Source organism: Triticum urartu, chromosome 1A, assembly GCF_056163025.1.
Source record: "Triticum urartu cultivar PI428250 chromosome 1A, HENAU_Tu73, whole genome shotgun sequence".
NCBI classification, from domain to species: domain Eukaryota; kingdom Viridiplantae; phylum Streptophyta; class Magnoliopsida; order Poales; family Poaceae; genus Triticum; species Triticum urartu.
The window spans coordinates 476,217,671-476,231,123 of NC_141873.1; the positions used below are offsets into that span (position 1 = coordinate 476,217,671).

Sequence of the window (13,453 nt, forward strand, 5' to 3'; positions counted from 1 at the left end):
CTAGAGCATGCATAATTATGAGTCTCATTAATGTCCTTGGAAGAGCTAGAAGTATTCCTTTTGTCCATTGGATGGAGGCCAGTAACTATTTTATTCTAGTAAAAAAAGACGACTTCGGAGTATTGTCTTTTTGCGGAGCGCGGTCGCAACTCAATAGGTATATCTATGTAGTTGCACCAAATGAACCAACACCTACATCAAGTACACAAAGTATAATCAACATTTTCTGGTTGTAAGAACATATCACATATAACTTATCAAACATAATAACTAAGTCGACTTGGCGCAGAACATTGTGGGAAAATATTCCTTGACCGATGAAGATAATTGAGAATGGAAGGATAAGTTTATTTTGTCAAATACATCATTTCGATAATACGGTTCTAACTAACACAAATTTCTTGATTATACTAATATTTTTGGTTTGAGGAGCCCTTGTCCTTTGTTTAGACTTTGGAATGTGTAAATTACACCATTTGTGTGGAGAAGTGTAAATTGCACTTTAAATCATAGTTTAAAGGTAATGATACATGTTCCATCGTTATGCTCTATATTTTGAATTTCCCTCACTGTGCACATTGGCAAGTTGTCAAACACAAATATTTAGCCATTACACTTATACTAGGAGACTGCCCGTGCGTTGCCACGGGCCAACAAATGTTCAACCACAACACAAACTCAAGTATCTTCCCCCCCTATTCCAATATAAATTATCCTCTCAATCTATTGCCCCTTCTCAGCATGTGGCTTCTATGTCGGTGTTTTGTTGTCTCACTCTACTACATGCGCAACATGGAACACCACCAACAAATGATGAGATATATATAATGCACCTCACCTTAGTACAAATACTAAGAAAAGGGGGCATATGGACATGAAAACGTTCTTCCCACCAGATGTTCATTCACAAACCAACTACGAATAATGCTCTATTTGTCTCCGAGTTCTTTCATCTCCACCTAAGATGTGTCTCCGTCACTTTACCTCACTGGGACTTCTTTTCCTAAGGACCTTAAATATACATACAACAATCACACAACAAAATCGCATCGTTGTCATTCCATATCTTCTTCCACAAGCCCTTCCACTCAAACTCTTTTGGCCGTTTCTGCTCCGTCGTCACCCTATTCCAAATATGCCTATGTTACCATCCAGGTCCAAATACACCCATTTTTTCTCCAAGTCTATCAATTTGTCTTATCAAGTTTGTACTTTCAGCCTCGGAATTTTCATTGATCGGAATGAGGAGGGTTCTCAAAGTTCACTTCTCTGAAAGAGAACACAACACATTGATACAGATTCATGATGAACAAGACTCAGTGTTATTTATAACGATGAATACCAACACAAGGTAAGTTATTCAATGGAGTAGCTACATTGTTGTGTTTGTCAAAAAAAGGGTCTAAGAGCATCTCAAAAGCGTACTACTGATGTTTCAAACTCCAGAAAACAAGAACTTCTTCCTACAATGTTGATGCAGTCACTAAACCCTGCAATATGAGCATCGAAACATATGTCAAACAAGCCTCCTTTCAGATATGTTTTTAGAAAGAAAGCAAGTCACTGATTACTGTTTTTATTGATCCTTCCAACTCCGGACCACAAGAACTTCAAACAAGCCTCCTTTCAGATATGTTTTCAGAAAGAAAGCAAGTCACTGATTACTGTTTTTATTGATCCTTCCAACTCCGGACCACAAGAACTTCTTCCTAGTATGTTGAAGCACTTGCTAATTGCTGAAATATGGGCATCGAAACATAAACAAAGGACAAATAAAAATGCAGAGTAAAGGCAAAGTATATACATCATACATGCGTGCCATCTAATGATTTGGTACATGGATTGAGAGACCATTCGAGGAAACTGGAAGCAAGATGAGTATGCCGTCTAAACTATGATAAATGATTTGGGCAATAATAAATGGAATAAGAATGCAATCTTACTTTGCATTGATCCCATTCATGTGACTGAAATAAGAAGTAGATGGGAAATTGATTTTGTGGCAGTAGCATATGCGCACCAATGGTTCCTTGCATCCAAATGCACCCAGAAATAATTATAGGAAATTAGCATGAATATATCAGAACCAAATTTATGTACATATAGTTATAGTGCTGCCACAAGCAAGGTCCATCTACGTACAGTAGTCCATTATGATTCTCCCCAACCTTGAAATTTGATATCATGTTGACTAATCATTGGGTGGAAGCATGCCATGAAGTTTTGAACTTGATGCTTTTGACACGTACATGTACCATGGTGCCCTGCAACATCAAAAAGTGATACTCCCTCTTATCCATATTACTTTTCACTCAAACGGGTGTATCTAGGCGCATTTCAATGCTAGATACATCTGTTCGCGATATTTTTCACTATGGTCCATGGTGCATCTTCAAAAAGACAAAAAAGTGTTGCAGTTTTTCCTATTTCCTCGAGAAAGACTTGCTGCAGAATTATTAGAATTTTATATACAAATCAAAAGTAACATCAGAACATGTTCTTAAACCAAATAAAGGAGATATTTTAACTGCAAATTACCTCTTAGTTTAAGTACTTTTTCTGCAAATTCCAAAGCTTCATGCCTTATGCTGACGTGAGTTAACTCTACCAGAGTTTGTTGCTGCAGATGGAAGTATTGTTGGAGTTTTGCACCCAGCATCTGCAATGTCATAATTTGAGTTAGGGTAAGAAGTCAAAATCTCATGAAGGTACTACAAGGGAAAATCACTTTCTAGACACAGGTCTGGCCAAACCACATTGTAAAAAATGCACACCCTGACCCTACACTGGCTTTATAATTGAAATACAAAACTTCCCCCAAAAATGTACAAACAATTTTTTCAATCAAACAAAGATGTAATTTCTCATAAGAATATACTTGTAATCTACAGTAGCTCAGGTTGGAGGAGGGGCGGGATGCGGCTGCCCACCAAACACCAAAGCAAGAGCCAACTTTTCTAGTGGCCATCGCGGCTGCCTGCCTCAGGTGAAAAAAGGGTGAACCCATAAGTGTGATTTCAGAGGTGGATACCTGATGTCTAGCTCAAGGATAAAACTTAAAACTGAGAAATCTGCCGAAGTATACATTTCCCAATAGACTTAAGGGATCAGGGATCAATGAATGTAACCAAACATGGCAGGAAACACAAATGCAAGTAATGTTCCACATATCTACTGGTAAAAATTACAGACGGATGCATCAGATCCTCTCATGATTTTTAGTCTGGCATTTAGTGCTAAACAAACTGCATTAAAATTTTATGGTCATGAATTGTTGGAACTTTTTAAACTTGACTTGTTAAGTTCACGGCCTATATGTGTATGAAAGGTTACAGTAATACAACACGAAGGGCACATGCATGATTTTTCACTGAAAGAAGGAAAAGGTCAGCATATATAAGATGAAAATAAGTAGTTCATGAATCCTAATGCAATTTAATTTTTGTTATTAGCAGCATAGTAGAGCCTTTTTTTAAAGCTCCATGGCAGATCGTCAAGGAGGAGGTTATTAGATATCGTTTTTTGCAGGGATTGGGAAACCACGTGTCCTCCAATGCCATAGATCAATTCGGATGAAGAAAAACTTTATAGCCTCTAGAAATAAACATGTTCAATCTTTCTGGCTAGAAAGGCGATGTGCACGTGCACACAGTGTCGGAGAGAGAACAGGCCCAGAAGTATCTGCCTCCACGGCAGCAACAACTCACATCTACAACCAATATTGATGGACGTCGACAGCAGCATGACAGGGAAACATGAAGAATAGGTGTCAGAGGGAGACCCACAACCAAAGAAAATCTAACGGCGGATTGAAGTGTAAACCAGCAAGAAAACGAACCTGATCCTGATGAGGATTGATCTGATAATCTCCTTAAGCACAAGGAATCAATTTCCAAACCTACCTTGTTCAGCTTCAGAGAGGCTATGCATTCGTTTTTCATTGGCGGAGACAGAAAGAGAGATCATGGAGAAGAGGAAGAAGTCGTGGATGGAATTATTTTCCACGTGGGGAAAGTCCGATGGAGAATAGGAAGAGTCCATGAAGTATGGAGGAAGATATCATGGAGTACTAATGAGGAAGAGACCGTGGAGTAGATTTAGTTTTTTTCCCAAAAGAGATAGAAATTGCTTTAATTAAAGGAGGAAAAAAATTATGCATTAGGATCATGTGGTGGATTTTCTTTTCCAAATTGTTTGAGTGTGGTTGTGGGAGAGATGCGTACGTGAGACTTCTTTTACACGTGCGGAGAGATATACGTGAAAGTTTTTCCCTATTTGGAGAGAGATAAGTGAGAGATTGTTTATATTGTTTTCTGAGATTGAATGGGGTTGTGGGAAAGAGATAAGTGAGACTTTTTCTACGCACGAGACATTGAGAAATTTCAGTCGTGAGAGAAATATCTATAAGATCTTTTTTCTTTTGGGGAGAGATTCATGAGAGATCTACACAGTAATAATTTGGTCCCACCTGATCAACGGCTCCTAATTACTGATTAACCTGGGGATTTCTAGGGAGTCTGTAATTAGTATAGGTATAGATAGATATAGATTAGATAGATAGATAGATATAGATAGATAGATGAGTTCAAAGGAAAGATAAAAATCGGTTGCTAAATGAATTCCAATTTGTTGAACATTATTTATGAGAACCTAGGCTTTCGCCTGGAGACAATCACCAAACACCAATGTGAGGGGAAAGATGCCAACACACCTCGACGATGCCTCCAAGGAGTGGAACGGCACCCACAGGCGGCGTCGCCACCGGCACAGACCTAAGCTGCACATGACTTTCATCCATAGCACTACACATCTCTAGCTCCGTACACTAGAATGGGGGCAACGCCGTCCAAGTTGGAACACATTACCACCGCCACAACACCTCTTTATAATGGCCGGAGTACCGTGGTAACCGCACAAGAGAGAGCACAAGCCATCCTCCATCTCCAGTCGCACAAACACACTCAATATAAATTTTCAAATAAAGCATGCCTCATCTTCAGTCGCACAAACACATTCGATATATAATCCTTTTATCAAGTTAACACATCTATATCTTGCAAATAAAGCATGTCCCATTAATATAATTTCTCATAAGTTGATAAAAGGAGAAGCATACACATAGAAAATAATTTGACTATTTGCGTGAAACAATTCTGACACAAACACACCCACATGGTAGAAACGATTTTGTGGATGTCATCATATGAACAGGCAGATCTAAAAGTATTAAATATTCCATGGCAATGCTATGTACTTTTCCGTCTAATCTATTTTGCAATATCATAACACAAGTCATTACAAACAACACTTGCCTTGTCCCCTCATGTATTCTCGAGGTTTTAGCGTAATGTCAATTGAGCTTTGTTCAACAAAAGTACTATTGAACTGGCTAAGAACTTATATTTTACCTAAGTGCTACTGCGATCTATACATCAAAGCATAATCAGCCTAAAGATATTCCTACATCAAAAAAATTATTTCTTCTTTGAGATACTCACTCGGTCCCATAATATAGGATTTGTTGCTGCTTGCAAGATGCCCTCTTGCGCCGATTTCACTCGCTGCATCTTGCATACGTGCAGTACCACATCATTGTCAAGGAAAGCACGCTGCCATTGGTAGAGCTCCTGCAGGTTAAAAGGAACCTCCTTCTCTTGGTACCAGCAGAACCCACAGGTCAAAGGGTCCACCCCGTTGTTCGGGGTGCTCAAACCTGTAAGCTTGTCAACTGCAAAACCTTCTGATCTGCAAAAAAGGAATGGATAATTTGTCAAGGGTTTTACATCGATAAAACAATATTGTGCATTAGAAATATTCTGCATTATATAGATAGATGCGGCGCAGCCTGAACCAAGCTTACAAATATCATGCCTTAAATAGATGAATGCAGTGGAACGCACACATAGTTTAATATTAATATATCCTGCAAGAGATGTGTAATATACATGTTCAGGACTTTAAATTTATGGGTAGAAGTAAACAAATATAGTCTGTCCAACGACGACCATCATGTATGTCTTTTATGGGCAAATTATCGCATGATAAATGGATTGGAAGGAGAAAATGAAAAACCCTAGCTCGAATCTGTACCTAAGTGATATATTCTTCTCAGGCTTCTCAACTACGACACTTCTGTGCACATAAAAATAATTGCAGATCCATCAACAACAAAATTAATTTCACATTGGTCAGAATCAGTTCAAATCTCACCTAATACAAACACATGCCCTCTTCATGAGACCCTGAACCTGCCCTTAGAGTTCAAATAAATGTACCATTTGATAGCAGACCAATATTTTGTTTTTGCTTTATACATGACTTGCTCACTGCTCATAGTATAAAGCTAACTCGGTTGTAAAGGGAACTGGAAAAACCACTCAAAAAAGTTAGAGAGCCCCCAAAAACTTCTGGACTGAAGTATAACTACTGAAATGGAGCGCGCACCTGCCGTCGAGATGCAACCGCTCGGGCGCTCGATCGCAGAAAACGAATCCGGGAAATATGAGGACGGAAAGGTCTGCTGGTCTGCAATTGAGATGCAAAGAATCATGATTTATATTCAGGAGACCAAACATGGTAATAATCTAAATTTTCAGCTCGAGAACACAAACACTCGCAGCAATCTCGAAGGCACAAATTTGCCAACAATAGAACCAGATATAGATAGAAAGAACATCTTCACTCCCACTTAATCCAAGCAATTGACACCAAAAAAGTCTCCAACTTTCCTTTGGTTCCAGTCAATCACAACTTCAGAAACAACCTTCAATAATCTGCATTCAAGAGGTCAACTAAATTAAAAATATTGTAAGTAACAAGCATTTAGGCTGGTGATATTGTTATAAACGTGTTGTCGAAGATTTGTAGAAACAAACTAAACGATCTCTATCTTCTTTTCACTATTTTTTTCTTCTGAGGATAGAAAAATAGAAATACCTCTGTTGGACCGCTCAAGTAGTAAATGGGATCATTGCCCTTGCCTACACATGGGCCATGGCTCCAAATTCATAAGTCATGATCATTTGCATTCAGAGACTACCTTCAGAAGGATCTTGTTTGTGTTAGTGCTTCAGTATTGTCTACGGCAAAGGATTAATAAGTTTGTTTTCACACATGTGCGCATAGCAGATAGCTGCGGTTGATATGTTTGTTGTGTATCTTGGCTGATTTTCCTGAATTCAGGCGTGAGGAACGAAACATTAGAATCAGGAGTACAAAACCTTGTCTAGCATATATATTACACAACTACTATCTAACATCACAAACTGGCCTGCACTGGGGTAATAGGAAATGATCATATGACGAAGAATTAAACATAAAAGAAAATATTTTTGGAGAAGGAAGAACATGTCAGGAGGATCTGGTGAACCTGCTACGCATACTCATGTGGACTTACGGTTCCGGTGAAGTGGAGCTGATGGAAGAGGGGATCACGAGCAGCGGCGGGATGGTCGGCGCTGGAGCTCATGGCGAAGTGGACCCGTGGCGCGGTGGCGGGGGAAGGGGTCGTTGGCGCGGGGAGCGACCGCGGTGGGACGTGGGGGCGGCGGCCGCGGCTGGAGGTGGGGCGGCAGCCACGGCTGGAGCTGGGGCGGCGGCCGCGGCGGGAGGTGGCGGGGGCGGCCGCGACGGGCGGTGGCGCACCGCGAGACGGGTTAGCGTTTGATAGGCTGAAACACCAACACCATGATTTTCAGACCCTGCCAACTCTATAATTCTATAAGATCCAATACCTGCTAGGTTGTTCCACAGCACCAATGTCCAAGTCAATACCATATATTATCCACTGAAATGTCTGATTTAATATCATATGCAAAAACATTAGAGCAATGTGCTCTCCTTTACCCATATTGTGTACCACATAACATTATGAACATTAGCGGAGGATTAGCCTGCAGCTATTTTAGATCGTGCACCAAATAGTTGTAGTTTTCCTAAATCATGGAGAAGAACAAGGTTGAAATTCGCAAGAGTCGTATAGAAATTTCTGCAATCAATATCATACCAGATCCATGTACGGTAGCCTCTAAATAAGCAACATAAGTCCACAGTCCATAAGTATGTAGGCTACGCTCCAATTTGATGTATCATGCAATTTTGCAATACTCGGATAATTTTGTAAAGCATACATATACTGCATTGGAGGGCTATAAACTTCAGTAATCTGAAAATATGTAGACCACAGCTGAGATCGTAACTTAGTGACACAACACATGGTATGATAGCTAAAGGAGAGGCTATCAATTGTCATTTTTTTGCAGAGATGTGCCAGTAGAAAATCACCATTGATTCAATCTGATGTGTGAAGTCACCTGTCGACTCGGCTTGCCATTGATTCTGCGCCTGCTCCCTGGTTTCCTGAAATAAAATTTCCCTGCGTCGGATCAGTTCAAAGAAAAGGCAGATAGAAAAACTGACAGAGAGAAGAGCCCATCTGAATGTGATCACTTACCTTGCCGAGAGCATTGAGCTTCCCTGGCACCAGCACGGGAGAGGCCGACAAGGAGGGCCTCCTCTTGGGGGAGGCGGCTGTGCTGCCGACGCCGACCGGAGACCAGCAAGGAGGGCTCCTTCTCCCTGGGCCTCCTGCTCATCGTGCGTGAGCCGTGCAGCTCATCGAGCTCTTCTCCTGCACATACACTTTAAGCTTCAGTTCAAATCAGCTTCAGAAGCTGCAAGATAGAACATGTTCAGTTCAGGTGTGCAGAGTACATACAGGTGGAACCGGCCCTTTGGGATCTTGTTCTGTGGAGGAGGAGGTGGGTCACCCTGTCGGCAACGAAGCTCCAGCCGCGTGTCACCAGCCTGGGCATGATGGTGGTGCTCTTCTTGACCGACACCGAGCTCCGCGCTGGCGAGGGCCGCTCCTTGACGGGCGTCCTCTCCTCGAAGTTGAGCGCGATGGGCCTGACAACCTTGGGTGATAAGAGCACCCCGGCATCGCCGGCGCCGCTATGCTTCTCGGCCCCAGGAGCCCCTCCGCGGCACGGCGAACTTCTTGGCAAGCTCGGGCGTGCCGACAACGAGCGGGTGGTGCCTCGGGATGGGCGTGGCGCCGACCACGACGGGGACGGGGGGACCCCGGGTCGAGGCGGCGACTCCGCTTCTGGACGGTTGGTGTCGTCGTGGAGGAGCGGCCGTGCATGGCCGGCGACGGAGATGTGTGGACGCAACGTCCTGTCCCTCATCTCTTCCCTCGTGCGGCGGCTAGGGTTTGCGGAGGGAGGGTGTGCGTTGCCTCGGTCGTGGGTTTTTTTCGTTGGTTTTCTTTCGTAGGCTTTTTTCGACCTCGCTCGCAGGCATCGCTAGACGTTAAAAGCGGGAGGTGGGAAGAAGGACGAAAAAAACCGTCTCTTTGGGAGGTGGGAGGAAGTACCAAAGAAGTACCAAAAAAGACCGGGTGAGGTGGGACGAAAATAAAATCCGGAACGCGACCTACCAACTAAAACATTAGGAGTAGAGATAATTGTGCATTTATTTCCTAGAAAAACCAATAAATATATAATCCCATCGAAGTAGTTTTGGCAAAAGGATATGCCGATGTATTTGTGAAGAACTGGAATAGCCTTGTATATATTAATATTCTAATTTGCATTTTGGAACAATTTAGTTTTTTATCTCTACATGAACGATTCGAATTTTCAATCAAGTTTTAGCAGGACGGGCAACCGTATCATGACTAATGAAACTATTTTTGAAAAGGGAATGATTCCCTTTACCTGGTTGATCCAACGCGGGTCGTTCGCAACCTCTAGCGCGCGACACGTGTCTAGTGTGACCCTCCACGCCCCTTCATACCTTTTCTCTATTGCAAAAAAGAAAAGAAAAATCTGCAATAGGACCTCTGTTGCAAAAAGTTTTGCAACACGACCATTGTTTTTGCAAAAAGGATTCTACAACATGATCTCTGTTGCAAAAGGATTCTTCAACATGACCTATAATTATATGAGACATAGAAAAGGAAATAAGGTTCAAAATATATTTGCAATAACGCTCTTATTGCAAAAGGCCGAGCGCAACAAGGCTTTATTGCGGAGATCGGAGGAAAAAAAATGTTTCAGGGCTTTTTGCAACACAAGTTCATTGTTGCAGAGAGACGTGCACAACTTGCTTGGTACAATTCGGTTGGCTCATGTCAAGGAGATCCAACGGCTCTATCTCACTCCGAAGGCAGAGGAGGCGATCGATCTTTTTCATTGCTTCAACCGCCCGACGCCTACCATGGACCTTTTTGAAACAAATAAGTGCATACTTAGAAAAAAGTATTTTACAAAGGAAGCACAATGAAAACTACTATGAGAATAGAAGGCACCGGATATATCCTTGCAGTTGTAGTTGGTTCATAAAAGTCTCTTTTCTCTCATTCTCTCTATATTTTCTAGTGAGGCCCAATCACTTATGCTAGTGATGTGCTTTAATCACATAGTCCCAGAACAACTAAACTGCATCAATATTCTCTTGGACATTGGAGTGCCAAGTTAGACAGTAGGAACAATCAAATAGACTGATTGCCTACGTGGTAATCCGACCTCCACATCCTTGTAACCCAAGCAAAAATGACAAGGAATCAACGAAAGTGTGGGTACGTAACCTAATTATCTCTCTTTGATTTTAAAACTCTCAATTAACTCTCTTGTACCAATGTAGAGTTTTTCTTAAAAATTATCTAGATTAAAACTGACGTTGCAGAGTTTTTTTAGAGAAAATATTCAAACTCTGACCTGTCTATTTTAGCCGTATCTTCTAAAACTCTAAGCTCCCTTGACGGCGAGGCTCCTGGTTGAGCGAGGGGTGTGGCCTGCGGGGTGGGTCCTCTTTGTAAGTGTATTCATCGTTGGCTCCCTGGTCTCGCTCTGTGGGTTGGCTCGTGTGTATTTGTGGCGCTTGTGTATGCGCTCGCGTGCAGGTGGTGTTTTTTCTTTTACTAGTACGAGAGTCGACGTCCTTCCTTTTCTCCTTTGGATTTGGGTGAGACGGGCGGCGGTGCTGGTTCCTTTTCTGAGAAGCCATTGTGGTGGCGGTGTTTTTGGTGAGCGGATGTTTCAATTCTTTTGTTATAAAATATTTTTTCAAGTAAAAAGTGTCAAAGTGGCTTTTTTGTGAAGGAAGTACCCCAAAAAAGATTGATATTTGGACCTTTGCAATTTTCACCCAAATTAGACCACATTGGAGGCCCACTACCAAATTTTCATGCATTTTAGAGTTTGTTTGCTATATTTCTTTGATTTACTGAGTTTCTAGGCATTTATTCTAGTGGCTTTCTTGTTGTGAGGGAAAGTACCCCCCCCCCCCGAAAGATTGATATTTGGACCTTTACAATTTTCATCCAAACTAGACCACATTAGAGGCCTACTACCAAATTTTCATGGATTTCAGAGTTTGTTTGCTATATTTCTTTGATTTGCCGAGTTTCTAAGCATTTACCTAAGGTAATTCAAACTAGAATTGCAATTGTGGTCCTAATAATTTGGAGCTTTGTGATTTTCACCCAATATGACTTTAGTTTTGGCAAAATAGTAAGGGACACCAATTTATCTTCGGACCTAACAATATCTTTGTGTCGCACCGCCGGTGGTACACTATGTCCAGAGTCACTGAATCTTGGGGCCAACCATCACGTCTGTGAGTACATAAAAGCATGACTTTATTACAGAACACACATACACACACTAGCTCAGTTGGTGCTTGCAATGTAGTTAGAACGACCGGTCTCGAGTTCGAGTACCTCTTGCCGCATTATAAACCACCTTTTCGTGCCAATTAGCCAGACACTGATACATGGGCCCTAGGGCCACCTATGACTGCCCAACCACTAATAGATGGGGGCCGACAGGGGGTGTCCCACACGTCAGCACGTGTGTGATGGGCAATGAATCCACCTATGGCCGCACAATCACTGACAGATGGGCCGACAGGGGAGTGTCCCGCGTGTTAGTAACTGCGCCAACTAATGGTCAACTACTTTGACCCGACGACAAACTCCGTGTGGGATTTTTTTGTAAGGGTGGGCCGGGCGGTGGAGAGGAAAAGCAAGGAATGACAAACAGAATGGAGAAAGCTGAGCAGAACTAAGGAAGAAGGGGCATGAAAATAAAAAACCCTTATTATTTTAGCAGCTGGTTTTATTAGAGGGTCCACAAAGCCACTAAGTGGCTTCTTCGCATCTCTTTCTGTTAGAGTATGCACATCATCACTAGGTGACTTGTCTGCAACTAATCTAGAATGAGGAACCCCGACAGTACTCTCAGATGACCTCAAGGATAAGTTCTACTTGACAATACTTGGGAGCCTTTGCTTCCCCTGTTAGCTGTCCTTTTGAATTTTTTCCTTTCCCCTAATAGGGATGTGTATGGAAAAGGAAAACTTCGATGCTTAAGGGTCTCAGGGTTAAAGCTAGAGTTTGCATAATTCCAAGACTCGGTAATGTCCTCGGGAGAGCCAGAAGTATTGCTTTTGTCCATCAGATGGAGGCCCGGAACTATTTTATTTTAGTAAAAAAGACAACTTTGGAGAATTGTCTTCTTGCGGAGTGCAGTTGCAACAGAACATGCATCTCTATGTAGTTGCATCAAATGAACCAACACCTACATCAAGTACACAAAGTATAATCAACATTTGTGGTTGTAAGAATTGCTGACATAGAACTTATCAAACATTGATAGCTAACTCGACTTGGCCTAGAGCATTGCCGGGAAAAATATTCCTTGTTCGACAAAGATAACCGAGAACGGAAGGATAAGTTTATTTTGTCAAACACATCATTTCGATAATACGGTCTTGACTAACACATAATTTCCAATTCCACTGACATTTTGGGTTTGAGGAGCCCCTGAGCCCAAGTTAGCCATTTTGTATTTGATATGCTACGAGGTGTTGCAAGATTAAGAGATTTTGAATTGTCCTTTGTTTGAACTTTGGAATGTGTAAATTGCACCTTTTGTGTGGAAAAGTGTAAATTGCACTTTACAATTATAGCTTAAAGGTAGTGATACATGCTCCATCGCTGTGCTCATTTTTATATTTTGAAGTTCCCCTCATTGTGCACATTGTCAAGCCGTCGAACACAAATACTTATCCATTACACTTATCTAACTGTGCATTTATTTGCTAGCAAAACTAATAAATATATAATCCCATAGAAGTAGTTTTGACAAAAGGATATTCTGATGTATTTTCCCAGTGAAGAATTTGAATAGTCTTGTATGTATTAATATTCCAATTTGCATTTTTGCACATTGCAATATTTTTATCTCTACATGAGCGGTTGAAATTTTCAGTCAAGTTTTAGCAAGACGAGCAGGACAGACGGGTCAGGAGTCGATGCATGCGAGGCCAGGGCGAGGAACGCACATCGAAGGGGGCCACAACTGAGCCAGTGGTCATCCCAGAATGAGGTTGACGCGTCGTCCCCCATCAGCACCCGCGAGAGCCCTCTGTAGAGCGGCAGCATGCT

The 13,453-nt window shown here is 41.9% G+C and overlaps 1 protein-coding gene across 1 annotated transcript; it reads right to left on the reverse strand.

The window, feature by feature from the left end:
- Positions 1-1,709: 1,709 nt before the first annotated feature.
- Positions 1,710-6,329, reverse strand: LOC147991773 (uncharacterized). The gene is made up of 8 exons (XM_087539208.1): positions 6,211-6,329; positions 6,091-6,132; positions 5,499-5,745; positions 2,879-2,977; positions 2,539-2,659; positions 2,169-2,264; positions 1,944-2,029; positions 1,710-1,736 (listed from the first exon to the last, which is right to left on the reverse strand). Exons 1-8 carry the CDS (start codon positions 6,234-6,236, stop codon positions 1,710-1,712), a joined length of 744 nt encoding a protein of 247 aa, XP_087395334.1. The 5' UTR covers positions 6,237-6,329.
- Positions 6,330-13,453: the final 7,124 nt, after the last annotated feature.

Excerpts from the sequence above, each read along its gene's own strand:
- LOC147991773 (XM_087539208.1), bottom strand. The coding sequence starts at position 6,236 with ATGAAGAGGGCATGTGTTTGTATTAG. Across the intron at positions 2,978-5,498 it reads ATCCTATATTATGGGACCGA|GCAGCCGCGATGGCCACTAG; the intron begins GTGAGTATCTCA and ends CACCTGAGGCAG. Across the intron at positions 2,660-2,878 it reads TGAGCTACTGTAGATTACAA|ATGCTGGGTGCAAAACTCCA; the intron begins GTATATTCTTAT and ends ATGACATTGCAG.